Below are 20,598 nucleotides of genomic sequence, written 5' to 3'. Positions count from 1 at the left end.
GCCTTGTAAGATAGTGAGCTCATCATCAGTGGAGGCATCCAAGAGGAGGAAGCGTGGCCACCTGTCAGGGGTGTGGAGGAGGCGCTCTGTGTCTGTTCTGGGGCTGGCCCTGGGCGATTTGGGGGCTCCTTGTCCCGCGAGTGCCCTGCGCAGAGCTCCTGGCCTCCCCACCTGCCAGTCCGCGGCCGTGGCGGGCAGGAGCCGGGAGCGCCCTCCTCCCCACACGACTCTTCGCCAAGTTGGAGCCGTTTCTCTGAGTTTCCCTCCCGGCTCTCCGGGAGCCTCCCGGGCCACAGCGGCAGCCCCGGCCCCGCCGAGGCAGCACCCGCGGTGGGGCGCCCGCGCCCGGCGCCTCCGCCCGGCACCGCCCGTGCCAGGCCCGGCCCCGGGGGCGCGGCCGCCGGTTTCCGTGTGCCCCGGGAGGGCTCCGGGCCGCGAGCCGCCGCCGAAAGGCTTTTGACAAAAACCCCTTGACCACCAAGGCCAGCCTCTTCCTGCAGCCCCGCTCGCTCGGAGACAGGAAGTAGCCGGGAGCGGGCGCCCAGAGCCCAGAGCGCGGAGCGCGGCGGCTTCCCCTCGGCGCGCGGCTGCGGCGGCGCCCGCCGGCCCTTCCCGAGGGCGGCGCTGGGGCATGCGGGCGCCCGGGCCACCGCGGCCCCCGCCGCCCGGCGCCTGAGCCTCCGCTGCGGTCCGCGAGCTGCCGGCGGCATGAGCCGACGCGCCGGGGCGCTGGCGCGCGAGGACCCCGCGGGGTAAGTCCGGGGCCGAGTCCCCTCCTGTCCCCCGTTCCCCGGCCGCGTCCTGCCGCCCCACCCGCATCCCCGTCCCCGGGAGCGCTCGGAGCTCCGGAGGAGCCTGGGGGTGTCCGGCTGAGACCCCAGCCCTGGCTACGGCCAAGGCCGAACCTCCGTCCAGCGCGGAAGGGGGCGGCCCTGGTGAGTCCGCGGGACCCGGAGACTTGGCCAAACTTTCCAGCCCAGGCGTCGCTCGCCGGAAAGCCAGCTGGTGCTCCAGGCGGCGCGGGTGCCCGAAGGGCGTCTGTCTCTACCTGTCAGAGCCGGGCGGGCGGGGGGCCGTGTGGACGTGGCCCGCCGGCCGCCTGTCCCTCCTGAACTTTGGATGCAAACACCCGCGGCTCCGCCTGCTCGCCGGGCGTGCACAGGCGCCAGTGCCGGGAGGACTTGGGGTGGGGCACCGGGGTCCCGGTAACTTGTAACTTCGGGCGCCTGCGACCCCCAAATGGCCAGCCCGCCTGGACTGAGGACCCACCGGGATCCCCTCCCCCGCCCCTCCGGGGCGTCCGGGGACCGTGACCTTCGGACCCGCCTTTGCCAAGCCGGGTGCTTGGGGAGGGACCAGGGCTCGCGTGGGCTGAGCGTGTCCTGCGGCATCTCCGAAGGGAGGGCACAACTTGGAATGCGTGGAGCCGAACCGGTATGGGAACCAGGTCTCTGGGGACTAGTTTCACCGCCTCGAAACCTGGGGCTTTGGGACAGCGCCCTGGGCGCGCTCCGCGGAGGTTCCCTGGCCTCACTCAGCCCAGCGGGCGCCCAAGAAAGCTGGGGGGCGGGGAGGAGGCTTCGGTTCGCAGGCAGATTCCTGGGAAAGACTCTTAGAACCTTTCTGGGTGCCAAGGTTTTGGGCGCCTCTAGGAGCGCCATTCCCAGGTTTAAAAGTTTTGGCCTACTTCTGTGATGGACACCCAGACGCTGCCTGGCCTAGCTCCCAGGGCCTCAGTTGTCCGCTGTGAAACAGGAGGCTTGAGCCCATCTCATGCAGACCCGAGTGGAGGTGGGTGGGGGGGGGCAGCTGGAGGTGATTGGCTCCCACTCTGGTGGGTGGGGTGGCTTGGATGGGCCCTTAAATTCATCTAGATCTGAATGCCTTCCTCCTCCTGCCTCCCCCCTCCCCCCTCATTTGTCTCCCCCCCCCCCCCCCCCGCCCCCCCCCCCCCCCCCCCCCCCCCCCCATGGTATGCCTATCTGCTTTCCCTTGGAAGTGACTTCTGGAAAGACAAATGCCATCCAGTGAGTTCCATTGGGGAAGGCTCCCCCAACCCCCACCCACCCAGGGGCAAGTATCTGGTACACCCAATATTTCTGGGTGGAGCTGGTTAGGAGGAGTTTCCCTGGGAGGAAAGGGAGGTGAGAGGCCAGAGTCCTGAGCTTTCCCACTTCCCATTTTCCTCCCAGGGGTGACAGCCTGACCCACTTCCTCTTGCCTCTCTTTGTTCATTAGTGGCCCCGTTACCTAACCTCTCTGTGTCTCAGTTAACTCATCTATAAAATGAGTAATAACTACCCCTTACAGTTGTCTTTGAGGATTCAATGAGATAATGCATAAAAGAGCTTTGTACCTTGGCCTTCGTTATTTTTACTATTATTTTTGTCGAGTGCAGCCCCTCTGTTCGCCAGCTGTTTAACCTTGGACAAGAGACCTGGCCTTCGCCGCATCTGTAAATTGGGGATAATGATCATACCCACTCATAGGATTGTTATGAGGATTGGATGAGCTAAGGGTTAACACACGAACTCAGCTGAGGACCTTGTACCAGGGACCCGGCAGGGTGTGGGGGTGTTGCGGGGGTGAAGGAGGCCCCAGGATCTTGTCAGGCCTTCTTAGAATAGTGCCGGGCACATCCTACGGGTCAGATGAATATCGGTTTGTTGCTGAAAATGTTGCTTTATTTAAAAGGACCTTATGGGTTGGAAGGGTTCCTAGATCCTATCTTCTTTAGCTTTGCACCAGGTACAGCAAGCATGTCAAACTCAAAGACTAACACAGGCCAAATAAACCTAGGCATGTGGCCCGTGGGCCATGAGTTTGACATGCTTGAGGTACAAGAATCCCTTTGACATTTCTGGAAGGCCTGGTGACAGAGAGCTTGCCCCCACTTGACAGGCAGCTTACCTGAGAAAGGAATTCCTGAACTTTGAGTTGCAATCTGCCTCCTTCTAACATCTACCATTTGAGAGCCTGTTCTCCCCTCAGGAGCCCAACCCTTCTTGTCTCTCAGGTACCAGAAGGCAGCTTTCAGGTACAGCCCCTGCAGCCCTGCTCCCTGGGCCACCCGCACACCTTCCGGGTCCCGGGTCCTTAGCTGAGCACAGCTTTCCACCTGGCTTCCCAAAGCCCCCTCCTTCTCGATGGTGGGAAATGGATGCTCAAACAGCTGGGGAATGCCTCCCACCCTCAACCCCCAGGGACTCGGATGGTTTCCCTTGGGTGTTGGCCCCCCTGGAATAGGAGCGTGAGGGTCTTGGCAAGCAAGCTCTGTCTACTTCTGGTTGAAAATGTCAACTGGGGACAAAGAAAATGCAGACAGGATGCCCAGTGCCACGGGCACAGACACTTTCTCCCTCCGTAGGGTTCTGCTGATTCATGTAAGGTTCATTCCACAGACAGTGTCTGTGTGAGGTGTGGGCGGGGCCCATCATTTAACCAAGACCCTGCCCCCTTGCCGCTGACATTCCCAGGAAAAGAGGCAGAAAGTCCAGATAAGGGGCGTGGGGAACCCAGAGGGGCTGTTCTGGAGCAGGTGGTCAGGAAAGTCCGTCCAAGGAGGTGGCATCTGTCAGAGGTCTGAAGGAAGGAGGGAGAGTGAGGCCAGACCTGGGGGATGTGGTTGGCCTGTTAGGAACTGTGGGAGGAGTGGAGTGTGGGTGACGAGGACAGATGAAGGCTGGTCAAGTGGGGGAAAGGCTTTGGGGACCAAGTGAGCCAGGCCTATGGATGGGGTTTGCACAGAGGGGTGACCTGATTTGGCGTGGGCTGTACTGAGGACAAGTCTGTGGGAGGCCCCTGTGGGGTGTGGTGGCCAGGACAGAGGCTGGAGGCAGGGACGGAGTGGGAGTGGAAATGTGGACGCTGGAGCACAGGCCGTGCTGATGGCTGGGAGGGGAGGTGGGAGAGGCCGAGGCGTCCAGGATGCCTCTGTGATGGGAGGCAGAGGGGGGGGGGGGGGGGGGTGAGGGGGGGGGGCAGGGGACAGCTCAAGGGCCGGGTGCTGAATTTTGTGCAGGGGTCACTGAGGGTGTGGTGCTTAGAGCCCACACTCTCATGTGCTTGATACATTGAGGGCCTGCTTAAGATTTCATTTGTAAAAGGATTCCACGCTCAGAAAAAATGTGCTCATCACAGACCTAATCCAATCCCCAAATGTAACAACCAGGAAATGGGGACCCCAAAAGAGGAAGTGCCTTACCCAAGGTCTTAGGAGCCCAGGGTGGAGCTGGGCCTAGAACTCTGGGCTCCTGAACCCGGGGTCTGCCAGGGGCTGCCCCAGCAACAGGGACCAGTGATGAATTCAGAGACCCAGCTCCCAGCTCCAGCTCTGCCCACTGACCTGGGCCTCTTTGCTTTCAGGGGCTAATGCTCCCCGGTGCTCCTGGCTGGTGCTCAACTGGGAGACCCACCCCCTTCCACACCCTAAAAGAAACTCTGGCCCGCAGGCTCACAGTCCAGGCCTGCACTCTGGGCCCTGAAAAGCCCCCATGTACCTCCTCCCCCACCGGCCCCCCATTAGGACGTCACCTTCAGAGCCAAGTGAGGGACCAGGAGTCATCTCATTCTAGGCAAGTCGGCTTAGAGACAGTCAGTGCTGCTCTGACGGCCAACTCTAGAACTTTTGGTTGCTATAACTATTACCCCAAACCTGCTATTCATCCTACAACCCAGGAGTGTCCAAAACATGGGCGCTTTCTTTGACGTGGAGCTAAAGGTGGAAATCACAACTTTAATGACTTTTCTAAACTGTTGATCTCCCCTCCATTCCTCTCTCTCCCCATGACCCCTTCTGGTGGCGTGGTTTTTTGGCTGAGACAGATGACAGCTACTCCAGGCCCAGTGAGGAAAGAAGCATGCCCCCCCCCCCCCAGCCCCCTATTCACGCTTAGGTGCCACAATCTCGTATTAAAAACAGACCCCTAGAGCTGTGGTTGGCAAACTGCAGCTCACGAGCCACATGCGGCTCTTTGGCCCCTTGAGTGTGGCTCTTCCTAAGCCTTGGGAATACCCTAATTAAGTTAATAACAATGTACCTAACTATATAGTTTAAGTTTAAAAAATTTGGCTCTCAAAAGAAATTTCAATCGTTGTACTGTTGATATTTGGCTCTGTTGACTAATGAGTTTGCCGACCACTGCCCTAGAGGAATCCCTGTCCTTCCTACCCACTCCAGTCCTACATGAAGCCAAGGTACCGCTTCACCGTTCTGCCCTCCGACATGCAGAACTGCCCACAGATTCCCCAGCTTTGAACATGGTGCTGCCACCTCCTCCAGGAAGCTTTCCATCCCCCAGTTCACAGAAATTTCTCCTCTTTGAATCCTCAAAAACCTTTTCACATGGGCTACTTATTTGCCTAGCAACTTTAGAGAAGCCAAACCCCTTTTAATATCATGTCTTCCTACTTAGATTAGAAACTTCCAAATTAAAGGGACCAGATCTTTCAGTTCCATGTCTTCCTGTCCTGCATACAGTTGGCACTCAGTAAATGTTGGAGGAGGAGGGTATGCCGAATGGCATTTTCAAAATCGCCTCGGCGCCTTCTCTTTTATGTCTGGAAGCACCTGAACCCTTGAAATCATTGGCAAGGCAGCCCGGACCTCGAGGTGGGGCCCAGAAGGGTGGGGCCCAGGGTTGGGCGGTGAAGCGCCCCCTCCCCCAGTCTGGCTGGCTTCCCGGGGAATTGAGTGGAGACCCTGTGTAGCCCCCACTCCCAGTTATGTTCCCCTTACCCCCTCAGTCCGCTGAGCCCCCTCACTTCTTTGGGAGAGAGGCTGGGAGCAGGTGAAGCCGGCTCTTGGATGGACACTGCGTCCTCAGATGAAAGAAGGGAGTTCACTGGGTGTACAAGTTCTGGGGGAGCCCTGCTGGGTCGGCAGGTCCCCGATGCAGGTCTGTGGTCCACTGAGAACCTAGGAGAGCGGTTCTTAACTTGTGGGTCGCCGATTTTGTGATTAATCACTATGCTTTAATTATGTTCAATTTGTAACAAAAAATATATCCTGCATATCAGATATTTACATGACGATTCCTAACAGTAGCAAAATTACAGTTATGAAGTAGCAACGAAAATAATTTTATGGTTGGGGGTCACCACCACATGAGGAACTGTGTTAAAGGGTCGCGGCATTAGGAAGGTTGAGAACCACTGTCTTAGGAAGATGTTGTTGTGTGTGTGTAAGTGTGGTGTGCCTATCAGCCAAGGTTGCCAAAGTATCTTTTCTTGGGCAGAACTGTTCTTTATTCTGAGATTAGGTCTTTTATGAAAGGATTGGGTGAGTTGATGGTGGTTGTTGGTTTTTAATGTCTTTTTAGCAAAGTAAAAGGCTGCGGAAGGAAAGTCTGGCGCACGCTGCCCTGGTTGCTCCCCTGGAGTTCATCCATCTCAGGCCCCCTCCCCCGCACCACCCTGTCCCTGGCAGCGGGCGTCGGCCTGACTGTATGGCTCTGTGCTGATGGGAAGATGCCTAGGGACTCGCATGCCACAGGTCGTCAGGGAGTTGGAGGACCTCTGTGGGATCCCCTCTGCTGATTCGGGATTGTGCTCTGGGAAGCAGGTGCCTTCCTCTCTGGGCCTCAGTTTCCCTGTTAAAATGAACTCAGTGATGTCTGAGGTCCCGCTGGGCCTGACATTCGGTGCTTCCCCGTATGACCGGCCAGCGAGCAGTGGGAGCTGGTACCCTAGAGCAGCGGTGGAGTTCAGGGATGGAAGTGCTCTTCGCAGAGCGGACAGCCGTCTCCTTCAGCCCATGGAACAGTCTGGAATATACGGGTACGCTTTCACGAGAGACGGAGACCCGAAAGGAGACTGGGCCATCACCCTGGCCAGTGCCTGCAAGGGAATGGTTGTTTTCACTGCTGAGGGGGTAGTTTTGAACAACCAGTTCTGAAAACAGTGCATTGGCTGGGGAGCCCGCACTGGAGAAAGGCCCTGCCTTCCTGGTGGGAGTGGCCGGCGGATGGCGGGTGGGAAGGGGATGTTGGCGTGGCTCTCGGATGGGATGGATCTGGCTGTTTTGCGTGGGAGCCGTGGAGATGCAGAGGCGGTCCCAGTAGCCTCGTGTCGCAGGGCTCCTGGCTGGAAGGCCGTCCCTGTCGGGGCTGCAGGGACAAGTTGCACGGGAGGCTGCCAGGGAGGCTGAGGCTGCGGAAAGCGCTCCTTGCCAGGTGGGCCAGGCCCCCCACAGCACGCTCGGTGCTGCCCCAAGAGGGCCAGCCGGTCCCTGGGCAGGTCGGGCCCCCGATAGCACGGTGTGCCTCTGCCGCCCCCCCCACATGCACACACATACACATACACGCACACGTAAACACATGCATGCACACACGCACAAACACATACATGCACACATACAAGCACACACGTACAAACCTACACATGCACACACATACAAGCACACACGTACACATGCACACACATATACATGCACGCACATGTGCACACACATACATGCACACACACACATGCTCTCCAGTGAAACCAGTCCCTTCCCTCTGCCTTGAAGGAGAAGAAGGAGGTGGGTGAGCACAGAGGAGCCCTTCCCTCTGCCCCTGCGTCCACAGGGCAGGGAGGAGGGCCTTACCGACTCCATACCTGTGTGGCCTCAGCCTCGGGGCCTCTGATAGAAGACTCTGGAAGCCGCAGTCGTGGCCTCAGCCTCCGGCTCGCCCCGCCTGCCATAAGCCCCTGTGCAGCCTCAGATGCACCCCCATCCACATGGGTGGCGCTTGGAGGAGACTCCCCAAGGGCTGAGACAACTCTGTGGCCAGGAGCTGCCAAAATGACAAAGAACCCCTCGCCCCCATCTGGCCAGTCATTCCCGGGCGTCCCACCCCAGCCAGTACGGTACGTGTTTGAACAACAAGCCTCCCACCCTAGAGTGTCAGTTCCCTTTTAGAAGAACCGGAGCAGGGAGCGGTTGTGGTCAAGCCCTGTCCCCGCCGCCTGTGCACAGAGGCAGCGGCACACTCAGGCCACATCCTGTGGGGCAACTGCACCCCCTGAGGACCCGGCCCTGCACCCTCCGCCCGGGCCAGGCAGCCTGAGAGTCTCCCGGACCTGCTCCCCCGGTGGGTGCCGGGTGCCTCCAAGCGGGTGTGTGCGGGGCTGCCTGCAGGGCTTCCTGTGGACACTCCCCCAACACCCCCCTCCCCCCCCCCGGCCCCAAGGAGGCCCCATTGCATCACTGACCCTGGGGTCCTGGTCAAAGCCAAGGACCTTTTGCTCCTTAGGTAAGAGATGGGACTTCAGATGCCAAGCAGCAGCCTGACTCCTTGACTGACATCCAATAGGAGGTGTCAGGGCTGAGCCAAGGGCCTGTTTTCTGGAAGACAGAAGGTGGGGGGAGGGTCAGCCCCCAGGAAAGAGAGCGAACCCCGGTGGTAGCAGAGAAACTCCGGCCCAGGCTAAATTGTTCCCGGGTCAGCCACCTCCAGAACCAAAGAAATAAAGGACTTTGCTTCTAAAATTTACACCCTGGCCGTCTCTGGCTAGGGGAGCAAGCTGTCAGGGAGGAATTCACTGGGGACCTCTGTCCCCAGCCTCCTTGTCCCGGCTGCCTCATCTCAGTCAGTGTCAGAGACTGGTCCCCCACATTTCTCTAGGGACACTGCGATTCAAGGCCGCACTTAGCTCCACCCGTGGTGACAGTTACTATGCTCCCTTTTCTCTGGTCCTGACATTTTCGACAGAGCATTCATCTAAAATATATCCAGAGACTCTTTTCTCAACTAACGTCTTTCTCAGCCATCCTCACCCATCCATCTATACAGCTACCTACCCATCTATCCAAATACCTTCCTCCCTTCCTCCTTCCCTCCCTCCCTCCCACTATCCCTCCCTTCCTTCTTCCCTCCCTCCCTCCCTCCCTCCCTCCCTTCCTTCTTTCTTTCCTTCCCTCCCTCCCCTCTCCCTCCATCCACCATCTACCCAATCCACCCAACCACCCACCTACCCATCCATCCACCCACTCATTCATCATTTGTTGAACATGCAGGAGTTTCTGGTTTACTAGGGAAAAGAAGAGAGACGTGCACATAATTGCAGTGCAGGGCGCTGTATGAACACGTGCTGAGGTGCCTTTGCACTCAGCTGTGCTGAGCAGGAAAGACTCCCCCCCAGAGGTGGCATCTGGATGGGGTCTTGAAGGATGAGCAGGATGTAACAGCTGACACCGGGCATATGCAGAGGAAGGTGTCCCAGACAGGAGAAAGGCCCAAAGCTGGGAGTCCTGAACAGCGGCTTTGGGGACAGGGAGGAAGGTTCTTTGTGTGTGAGGGTCCCACTCAGCTACCCGTGGGAACATGTGGATTTCTCCCACGGTGGCGAAGACCACGGGTCTGCTCTCCCACTTAGCGCTGGGCAACCCTGGGCCAGTCACTGCACCTGTACCTGCCAGGACACCTCCTTCCTCCTCCTCCTCCTTTGCCAAGTGGAGCCATGATCCCTGCCTCACAGGGTTGTTGCCATGGTTACATGAGAGGATGTTCTTAGCTCTCTGGGCTGTGAGACCTGTTGGAGGCTGATCCCTGCATGTATATGGGATGTGTGTGCCTGTGTGTTGTGGATTTAAAAACAAATAACATTACATGCCTGATGTTCACATGCATACCCACAAAACAGTGACATTTAAGGCATCGAACAAGGTTACTGTCTTTGTCCAATACATGTTTACTTCATTTCAATCTTTATGTGCACAGCTGTGCTCTGTGTATATGTGAATTTGCGTTCCTCTTTTTTTACTGTTATTTCCTATACACATTTTTACATGGCATGTTGTGGACATGTTACCTACCTCCCATCATATTATGATCATTTTAATGGTGGCGGTTGGCATAGATATGTGCCGACATCTTTCCAGGTCCCCTCGGTTTTAAAAGACGCTCCTGAAAAGTTATGCGGGTCTAGGGTTTGACACTATTTCCTTGAGATCCATCGCCATCCCGGGGAGTTTGAGTTCAAGGGTGAAGCAGGACCTGCTGATTGGTCCTGCGGTTCAGCTGGGTGTACATTTTAGCTCGCAGCAGGGTCTGGCCATGTGGTGACGTTCAAGACAGTGAAATGCAAGTGGGGAGTGCAGTTTCCTCGGAGATGTCCTTAAAGAGAAGGGGCACCCTTTTCCTTCCTCTGTCCTGGGCGGAAGGCAGATGTGATGGCTGGAATCGAAGCAGCCATCTGGGACTCTGAGGGGAACTTGAGCATGGAAGCTATGCAGGGTGGAGCAACAATAGTAAGGGTTCAAGACATGTCGGAGCATCATCCCAGCCCTGGGCTCCTTATTCAGGCTTTTCTATGAGAGAGGAGTACACACCTATCTTATTTATCACTGTTGTGTTGGATTTTCTGTCACTTGCAAACTTAACCCTGACACAGAAAGTTTTCTCTCTTGTCACATGACACCCGATTATATGCTGGAAATAGTAAAGTTGCTTTTCGGGGTCACCTGCAAGTCTATTCCCAGACGAGGCCGAAGAGGAGGAGACAGGCATGTTTGCATTAACGGAGGCTCTTACTCCAAGGACTAGGCTACAAACTTTTTTTTCCCCATATTGGGTGTTTGTGAGTTTTAGATTTCATTAGAAGCTTCCGACTAGTTACTTTGGTTTGAGTTCTGACTCCCAAACTCTATGCTTTGACGGGGCTGAATAGTGCTAGGCATGGCCACCATGTCCCTTCTCTCAGCCTCAGTTTCCTCTTCTCTGCTTCAGGTGGAGAACTCTCCTGGGTTCACCCTCCCTGTGCTCCTTCTGAGGCTGGCTCTCCCACCGCACCAGCACTAAGCAGGCCGGGACCCAACCTGCACAGGCCTGTGTGCTTGCCGGCTGCCATCATTCATTCACTCACTCACTCACTCATTCATTCACTCGTTCACTCGCTCATTACTTCTTTATCGAGCACATGCTGGGTGTCAGGCTGGATTTGAGCTGACCACTGGCCACTGGTCACCTTGAGTGGCCCTGGGCCTGGGCCCTATGCATGGCCAGGGATTGAGCAGGCTGGCCTGTCTCGAAAGGCTGGTCAAGTGCCCCTTGAAGTGGTTTGAAAGCCAATCGGGGGTCTTCCCCGGCTCTAGCATGGTCAGGCATCAGAGCTCTTTGATGCTCTGGAAACCCCTAACCCAGGCCCTGCTCACAGGTGAGTCTGAGGCTCAGAGAGGGGAAGGGGTTGCCCCGAAGTCTCAAGGCTGGACCTAGGCCCTTCCGAGACTGTGCAGACACCCAGGCCCGCTCCCTTGTGTGAGGCCCTGGAGATGGGGAGCGGGGTGCACGGCACATCAGCCTCCACCGGCCGCCTCTCCCTCCAGCCTCTGGAAAGTGCTGAGCTCTCTCCTCTGGCAGGGACTAAGCACAGATGCCCAATCCGCCTCCTGCAAGAAGCCTTCCAGGCTGTCAGGCCTCCAGGGCCGCTGCGTCAGCTGTGCAGGTGGTTCACTGCACGAAGCACCTGGCTGAGAGTGAAGCTGACGGGGACTGGCTCTTCATTCTCTTGCCCAGCTGAGTGCGGTGTGTGTGTGTGAGGCGGGGGGCGGGGGGGGGGGGTGTTGAGGGGGTGAGGGGGTGACCCACCTCCACAGGGAGCAAGCAGCACCTTTTCTAATGGACACGGAGGTGCCACATAGGCTGTCAGGGACCCCAGCCAGCAGAAGACCCAGCAGCACCCTCATGGCTTCCCTGCTTTGAGAATGTTCTCCTTCTGTGACCCCGCTAGGCTGTCAGCTCCTGAGGGCGGAGGGAGGGACTCCAGGGAGAGGGAGCTGCCTTTGCCAGATCCTGCTGCGGTGGCACAGAGCGATCCACGCAGAGGACGCTCGTGCAGCATCTATGCGAGCTGAGCTGAGCGGTGCTGGGAGTTTCCCAGGTGAACGTGGGGCGGGGGGTGAGCCAGCGTGGCCGTGCCGGGGGCTGCGGGCTCGTGCGCCTGACGCTCTGCGTGGATGGAGGGTGGGCCGTGCAGGAGGGGACCAGACAGCCGAGGCTCTTAGGCTGTAGCCGGAAGGCCGTGAAGATTGAGACAGATGTGTTCCTCCATTTTTTTTTAAATATATTTTTATTGATTTCAGAGAGGAAGGGAGAGGGAGAGAGATAGAAACATCAGTGATGAGAGAGAATCATTGATCGGCTACCTTTGGCACACCCCCTACTGGGGATGGAGCCCGCAACCCAGGCACGTGCCCTTGACTAGAATCCAACCCAGGACCCTTCAGTCCACAGGCCGACACTCTGTCCACTGAGCCAAACAGGCAGGGCTGTTCCCTCATTTTTTGAATTGAGTTATGTATTAGTCTCCTAGGGCTGCTGTCACCAAGTTACACAAGCTGGGAGGCTCACACAGCAGAGGAAGTTCCAGGGCAAGGCAGCTGAGGGCCACGTGCCCTCTGAGACTCTGAGCGAACCCTTCCCTGCCTCCTCCAAGCTCTGGTGGCCCTAGGCGGTCCTTGGGGTCCCTTGTCTGGCAGCTGTGCCACTCCAGTCTCTGCCTCCATGGTCACATAGTGCCTTCGCCCTCTGTGTCTGTGTTTCTTCTTCAAAGGGCACCAGTCATAGTGGATGACCTCATCTTAACTACTTACACCTGCAGTGACCCTGTTTCCAAATGAGGCCGCCTTCTGAGGTCTTCAGCATGTCTTTCGGGAAGACACAACACACCCACAAACTAAGATGTACATGGGGTGAAATTCACGCTTCTGAGCGTACATTTCTGCCCATTTTGGCAAACGTAGACAGTCCCGGAACCACCACCACAATCGAGATAGAGGGCAGTTCCGTCCCCCTCCAAAACTCCCCTGTGCCCTTCTCTCGTCAGCCCCGTCTGGGCCCCCCAAACCCTGGCAGTCACTCCTTTCTCCATCCTTGTGTCCTGCCTGTTGGAGAAAGCCAGGTGAAAGCCGCCTGTGAGCCTGGCTCCTCTTACTTTGCCGAATGCATCGGAGACCGTTCCTCCTGTGCGCGTCGGGGTGGGGAGCCTTTATTGCTGAGAGAATGTCCTCCGTGGACGCATCGCCGTTTGCTTAGCCATCAGCCGCTGCGGCGCATCTGGGTTGTTTCCAGTTTGGGGCAGTTACAAACAAAGCCGCTGCGAACATTTGCGTCGAGGGTATAGGGTTTTGCGTGGGGAACCGCATGGGCTGGCTTGCATTCAGGTTGCTGTGGGAAGAAGGGCATGGGGTCGGGGGGGGGGGGCATACGGGGAGACTGGAAGGAGGCCAGCAGTGATGGTGGCCTGGCCTAGGCTCTCGGCAGCAGGGACAGGGAGAAGCAGCCCCACCGGGGTGTATCTAGGAGGTAGAGTGGACAGACCTGGTGCTGATGGGGTGAGCACCACGGGGCCACGGAGGCCACCTTTATTGCCTCCCTCTGTTTCCCCAGGGGAGGGTGGCTGCTGTGGCTCAGCATGGCTCTCTGGACGTGTGGATGTTGAGAGGTGGAAGAGAACAGCGTAGGGATTATGGGTGCGGGCGCTGGATCAAACTGTCAGAGTTCACATTCCACTCTGTGCCTCAGTTTTCTCGTCTGTAAAATGGGGGTGCCTACTATGCCCAATTCATAGTGCTGTTGATGTGCTCCATGAGTTAATCCACGTAAGGAGCTTGAACAGAGTTCGACTCACTAGGTGTTTAAGGAATGTAGTCCTTGGTCTTCTGAGCGGCTCTTACTCCATACCCCTGAGTCCACTCCACTCGCCTCTTTGGCCACGAGCCCCCCGGGGCTGTGGGGGGGCATCCTCCTGTGCACCCCCGTCCTTTCCCAGGCCTGTCCTGACTTACTGCGAGACCTGGAGCTGGCTCCCTGACCTGATCATTGCTTCCTCCGTTCACACAGAGCCCCACTGTGTGCTGGACTCAGTGCCAGGAGCGTGTGGCGCAACAGCCCCCACACAGTAGGCTCTTCATAAAAACTTAAGATTGTGTGACCTGCTCATGACACAATGAGGGGAAGCCCAGGTGAGTGGCTCTCGGGACACCCCTAGGTTTCAGGGCTGGCAGAGGCTCCCCCAAAGCTGCTGCAGATATCTTCCTCTTTTCCCGGCCAAATATAAACTGTGCCTCCGACAGGAACTGGCCAGCGTGGCAGCCGGGCAGCCTCGGCAGCTAAACAGTTGCCGATGAACTGGTCGCCTGGCCTGGACCACGGGGAGTGTGCGGTGGGTTCAAGTTCAAATGGCTCAGCAGCTCCCAGTGTCGGAGGAGAGCCCTGCTCTGAGACCAGGGTCTGTGTCCAGGTTGGCCGCGAGGGGTGCCAGCCTCATGAAGGGACATTTGCAGCCCATCCTCATGACACACAGGTTCAGAATCTGTAAACTCGCCTGCTTGCCAAAATGCATTTGTTACCCCCAAACCGTAGCGCCTGGGGAGTCACTTGCAGACGTGGCCGATGAGGAAAGATGTGAATCTCCTGACACGCACGCCCCCACCTGAGGCCGCATGAGGGGACGCCCAGCCTCCCTGGCCCAATGCTCACACTTCAAACAAGTGTCCCTGTCGGGGTCTAGCTAGTGCCACGTGTTTCACACTTGTAGGCCTTTTGCGGATGGTTTTGCTGTTTTAAAGGTCTGCCACGTCTAGTACTGAAGTGCTGTCCAGTGTTTGTAAAAGTGAGAAGGCTGCGCGGGGCCGCCCGGAGGACACGTGTGTTGGATAAGCTGCGGTCAGGCCCGAGTTACCTGTGCTGTCGGTCTTGAGTTCAGTATTAATGAATCGATGATACATGCTAAATAAGGTGTCTTTGAACAGAAACACACACAAAACCAGGTGCTGTGTTGATCCGTTGACAAAAATGTGATCAGAGGTTGGCGGGAACCTACCCCTGTGCCTTCCCTGGCGCGATGGTTCGGAATTTGCTAATTCAGCGCTCACGGGGACTCCATGGAACACAGCTGTCCCCAAAGAATGGGAGTGGCTGCATCTCCATCATGGAGGTAAGCGACCCCAGATCTCTGCCCGGCGCTGTCTGTGCGCCCCCGATCAGCAGTTCGTCCCTCCGGGTGAAGAAGTGCCCGTCTTACGTAGGGTCTTTCTTTAAAATGCACACGTCCTTGCGATACGCACTGTCCCTCCGCTCTCTCAGCCCGGTCCCCGCTCCCCTCCGGTGAAATTCAAGGAAAGGACAGTTCCCAGGAAAAAGTGTGATTTCATATCCGGTGATTCTGATAGAAGAATCTAATAGAAGAATCGATCGAGGCCAATGTAAAGTGGGGATTGTTGGCATTCAGAGACTGGACACTTACAATGACAGCAAGTATGTCTCACGGGCTGACTTCAGGCCCCTTGACTAAGAGCTTTATCTGTTAACTAGAGGCCCAGTGCATGAAAATTCGTGCACTTGGTGGGGGTCCCTCAGCCCGGCCTGGAGAGCGGGCCTAAGCTGGCAGTCTGAGACACTTGCCAGCCGTGAGCCTGGTTTCTGGCTGAGTGGTGCTCCCTCTGTGGGAGTGCACTAACCATCAGGGGTCAGCTCCAGCATTAGCATCTGCCCCCTGGTTGTCAGCGCACATCATAGCGACCAGTTGTTCTGCTGTTAGGCTGATTTGCATATTAGCCTTTTATTAGATAGGATAGTCACTGCCTGTGAGGCTGGGGTTACAGGGCCCAATGTACAGGCAAGGAAACTGAGGCACCATAAGCAACTTGATCGCAGCTCCCCACCATCAGTGGCAGAGCCAGGACCTGAATCCAGGTTTGTCCAAGTCGGAGACCTCTGTCCTGAGCCCCAGAACTCCCTGCAGCCCTGTGTTGCACCCCAAGGTTGCAGGGCCCTGCTGCGCCCCTCTATCCTGGTGTGCCTGCATCCTGGGAGGGCACTGCTGGGACCTCCCCCAGCCTCCGAGTGTCCCCGAGGGGGTAACCTCCCAGCCCCGCCCTGAGTTGGCCGGATGGACCAGATGAAGAAGTCCAGCACCACCCAACAGTCTCTTCGAGTCCCAGCTGCCCCTGCAGCCACTGGGTGTGGGGACGGTGCCTGTCAGGCGTGGGCACTGCTCCTCACAGCTCCTTGTTCTCTCCCCCAAGCACCCTGAGGACCCCCAACATTCACCAGCCAGTGTCCTCGCCTCCTCCAGCCTCCTGCTATTGGGAACCTCCTACCAGTGGCTTCCCTCGAGCTGGGGCCCAAGCGGTGCCCCCAGGGCAGGGGGTGCCCATGGTAACAGGGAACAAAACCTACAAGAGATGCGCCCTGAGGGTGGGGTTTCGGGCCCATTTTGTTTTAGCGGCATCGGGACTGCGTGTGCACATGACGGCTCCTCCCCCCACAGAGGAAATGTGGTCACCACTCTGCTAGGTGGGTTGCAGGGTGACTCAGTGTCACCAGGGGTGGAAGGAATGTAACGCTGCAGTAGTTTCCTGCAAGGCGCAGGCGGGGGCCGAGTCCACAGCCTGCCCATGGGAGGCCGCTGTCAGGCATCGCTGCATTCGGCCCTAGACTGGCTCGGTGCCAGACCCCCCTCCAGCTTAGAAATGGGGGTTCACTTGGTCAGAGCACATCCCCCACACACTGGTCATGTGTCCCCCTTCCAGCAAGCTCTGCAGCAGGGGGGTGTGAGTATCCTTCTGCTCGTTTCCTTACTGAGGGATCGAGGCTCAGAGAGGGAGGGACACTTGCCCGAGGACACCCAGCAAGCCTGTGGCGGAGGCTAGAACAGACTCCGGATCCCTTTCCAGGGCCACGCCTTTCCTGCCCTCTCCCAGCCATCCAGGAGGAATGCCGTCTGCAGTGACCGCTCATGGAGCCGTCGTGAGCTCTGTGGGCCACGCTGCCCTCGCCACAACCCTCTGGGCTTGATACTGTCCTCAGCCTCATTTCACAGACACTGAAATCAGGAGCAGAGGGGGATTCGGTCAGGCCCCAGACCCCCAGGGTGAGGAAAAGAGAAATCCGAGCGGAGATCCAGCAGGAGGGGCCCCTTGTGTCTCCTGGGGTGAGTCATGTCCCCCGTGGGGCTGCCCCCCTGCACGTCTCCCCTCTCAGCCCAGTGTCAGGTGGGGAGGAGAGGCCTGTGATCTCCTTCCCGTTTCCCCAGGGGATGGGGAACCACTGAGTCAGCAGCAGGCAGGGCCTGAGGCCGGGGTCACAGTGGGACGTGTCTTGCGGATCGTCACAGGATGTGGGTGCTCCTGGAGGGAGGGAGGCCAGAAGGGGCCAAGGACGTGCCTCCCCAGAGCCGTCCGAGCCTCCTGTTTTCTGAGTCTGGTCCATCCCTGGGCAAGGACTCCCGCAGTCCTGCAGGGACAAGCCTGGGGAGGGCTTGTGGGGGGTGGTCCTGTGCAGAAGCCAGACCCGAGAAGGGCCTTGACCTGCCACCAGCCGCATGGGGCCGCTCCTTAAGCCCCAGGACAGATGGCCAAGTGAATCTCCTTTCCTGAAGAACTCTCTGATGGGGGGCGGGGAATGGCTAATGCAGATAACATGCAGCATGCGTACAGTTTCCTTCGTCGTCCTGTTCTCTCGTCCTAGTTACAAACAAGTCCCGCACGTAGCACATGAGTTCACACACTGAAAAGATGTAGTGGAGATACGGCCACTCTCATTCCAGTGCCTTAGCTGGTAGCTCTGTGCAGCTGTTTGATAAATTAAATGAATTAAAATGAAGTCACAGTCACACTAGCCTTCTTTCAGGTGTTCACAGCCACAGGTAGCAAGTGGTGACCACACTGGATGGTGCAGATGGGAAACATTTCCACCTTCTCACACAGCACTTGCGAAGGAGCAGCTAGATCAGTGGTTCTCAACCTGTGGGTCTCGACCCCTTTGGGGGTAGAAAGACCCTTTCACAGGGGTCGCCTAAGACCATCGGAAAACACATATATAATTACATATTGTTTTTGTGATTAACCACTATGCTTTATGTTCAATTTGTAACAATGAAAATACATCCTGCATATCAGATATTTACATTACAATTCATAACAGTAGCAACGAAAATAATTTTATGGTTGGGGGTCACCACAATATGAGGAACTGTATTAAAGGGTCGCGGCATTAGGAAGGTTGAGAACCACTGAGCTAGATGGTGACCTGGGAAGGCCCTACCCGCTGAAAACTAGTTGTTGGAATCCGCTGGGTTTAGGTTCCCACCTCTCCTCACACGCAGTGCCATCTGATCTGCTCAGCTACTTGGCCCTGTGGGTAGCGGGATGCTGTTCCCCATTTTTTCCCAGATGAGGACACTGAGGTTCAGAGAAGGTTGATGGGCCACAGGTAAGGGGAGTGTTGGACCAGGCTGCTCCCTAGGATAGAGGCCCGTCCCCTTGGCTAGTCCACAAGGCCGAGGGATAGCCCCGCGGGGCCTACTGTGAGCTTGTCCAGTTCCAGCACTTTCTGCTTTGTTGTGTGTGAGGGAGAGACCCAGATCGAGCTGATCTTCGGGAAGACTGTGCCCCAGGCATCCATTCTTCCATGTTTATGGTTTCCCCTGAAATGTTCCCCCATTGCTTTCTGGTCTTCACAATAGTACACACTCCGTGTAAAATTTTGGAATGTACAGAAACGTGTGAAGAAGGAGGAAAGAGTCCCCTAATCTCAGGATGAGCACCTCCCCCCGGCAGAGCAGGGCGCCTGGTGCCTCGACACGCGCCCCCCCCCCCCCCCCCCCCCCCCAGTCCTCGGCAGAGCCCGTCTTCATAATTCTCATTCCAGGGTCCCTGCGTCCTCCTGCCTTCGAGAACCTTCACGTGCGCTTGTTGGCCATGTGGACGTCCTGTGTGTGGACGGTTCAAGCCCCTTGCCCATGTTTTTATCCGTTCCATCTTTTCCTTCTCGGTGTGTAGAAGCTCTGTGTATATGCTGGTTCTGAGCCCTTGGTTGGCTGTGTGGGTTACAGGTATCTTCTCCCATTTGGGGCTGGACTTCCATCCCCGTTCCTGGTGTCTTAATGAACAGAAAGTCTTCATTTTAATGCAGTCCAATTCAGCAGTCTTCTTTTGAGGGTGTGTGTGCGTGTGTGCACGCACTATTAAGACGACTCTTGTCCACCAGATTATGAAGACATTCCTTATTTTCTTCCAAAAGACCTTCTGTTTTGTTTTGCACACTGAGCTCAGGACAGTCTTCCTGGAACTGGTTTTTGCAGACGCTGTGAAGAGGAGTCAAGTTTCTTTTCTCCCCATGTGGATACCCAGTTGTCTCAGCACATTTTGTTGCAAAGACTGTCCGTTCTTCAGCGCTGTACTGTGGCCACACATAAGTCAAGTGACTGTGTATGTGTGGGGATGTTTCTGGACCAGTCTGGTCTGCTGACCTACTTCTCTGTCTTCATCAGTGTAGCTGTAGAATAGGACTTGGTATCCAGCAGAGCAAACCCTACCCCCTTCGTCACACGCGTCTTTGATATCTTGGTCCCTTGCATCTCTCTGTGCCTTTTCACAGAACACCTTTGGGTCTGAGCTGGGATGGCGCAGATCCTGTAGATCAGTTTGTGTAGAGCGCGCGTCTCGACAGTATTACGTCTTCCACCCTGTGGGCAAGATCTACCCTCCCATCTCTTTATTCTCCTGTTGTATGTTTTTAAAGTTTAACCTTACATCACAAGCAGGCACCTGGAGGGATTTGGCGGAGGAGTTAAGGTCATGGGACTACACACTCACAGACTGCCAGGGTTCAAATCCCAGCTCTGTCACTTTCTAATTTCACAGCCTTTGTGAGCTGCTTAGCTTCTCTGTGTCTCAGCTTCCCCCTCTGTAACATGGGAATGATAACCAGAATTATACGGTTGTTTGAAAGGATTAACTTGAAGTTTATGTAAAAGCAGTTAGAGCAATGCCTGGCCCTCCCTCAGAAATCTCTGGAAACATCACTAATTTATTTTTTAAGTAGGTGATACATTCACAGATGCACAATACAAGTATAACTTTAAAAAAATGCATTCAGTGAAAAGGTCTTCCCACCTTCGTGCCCTGTGGACTCCTTCTCACACCTGGCCCGCTAGTTATTAATTTCTTGTGCCTTCTTTCGGGGTTTCTTTAGGCAAATACCAGTAATTTCTCTTTTTTTCCCCAACACGGGAGCACAGGCTACCTGCTGTTCTGTGTTTTTGTCATTTAACCACAAACCCTAGAGACCTTTGCATATCAGTACACAGAGACCTTCCTCATTCTTTTCTTTAAAAAAACAAACACAAACACTTGCATAGTCTCCGTTCATTTACCTGGTCCCTATAGGGTGTGCATCTAGCTTGTTTCCCGTCGTTTCCCCATTTCAGACAAGGCTCCAATGAATCCAGTGAGTATCTTTTCTCTGCATCACTTAAACATGTGCAACTCTACCTGGACCGATCTGTGATCCTGGGTTTGCATTAGATTAAATATCCAAACATGCTTCCTTTGTAGGCCAGAAATGGTTGAATGTTTCCAATTTTTATATAGCGCTGATATTTCCTGACCCACTCAATCATTAACAAAATTCTACTGAACACACGTTCCGTACTGAGCCTGGGCACAGCAGTACAAGCGACCATCCCTGGGAGGCAGAGTTAGGGGAGGAGCCGGCCGTGTGACAAGCGGTATTGCTCACCATTTGTTTCCAGTTTGGGGCGACTGTAAATCCCACTGCAGTAAACATCCTTGTCCGTCAAACGTTATCTGCATTTTTTAAAATATATTTTATT

The 20,598-nt window shown here is 56.2% G+C and overlaps 1 protein-coding gene across 1 annotated transcript in view; it reads left to right on the top strand.

Annotated features, from left to right (window-relative positions):
* The first annotated feature begins 407 nt into the window (after nt 1-407).
* LOC139009364 (ras and Rab interactor 3-like) overlaps nt 408-20,598 on the top strand; it is a 109,765-nt gene continuing 89,574 nt past the window's right edge. The window contains 1 exon segment of the mRNA XM_070413633.1: nt 408-752. Within this exon segment, the coding sequence (XP_070269734.1) occupies nt 709-752 (44 nt within the window). The 5' untranslated portion in view covers nt 408-708.

The sequence above is a fragment of the Myotis yumanensis genome, unplaced genomic scaffold (genome assembly GCF_028538775.1).
Source record: "Myotis yumanensis isolate MYYU_CA2020_CCGP unplaced genomic scaffold, mMyoYum1.0.hap1 SCAF_1, whole genome shotgun sequence".
Lineage (NCBI taxonomy): Eukaryota > Metazoa > Chordata > Mammalia > Chiroptera > Vespertilionidae > Myotis > Myotis yumanensis.
This window is presented reverse-complemented; position numbering and strand designations above follow the sequence as displayed.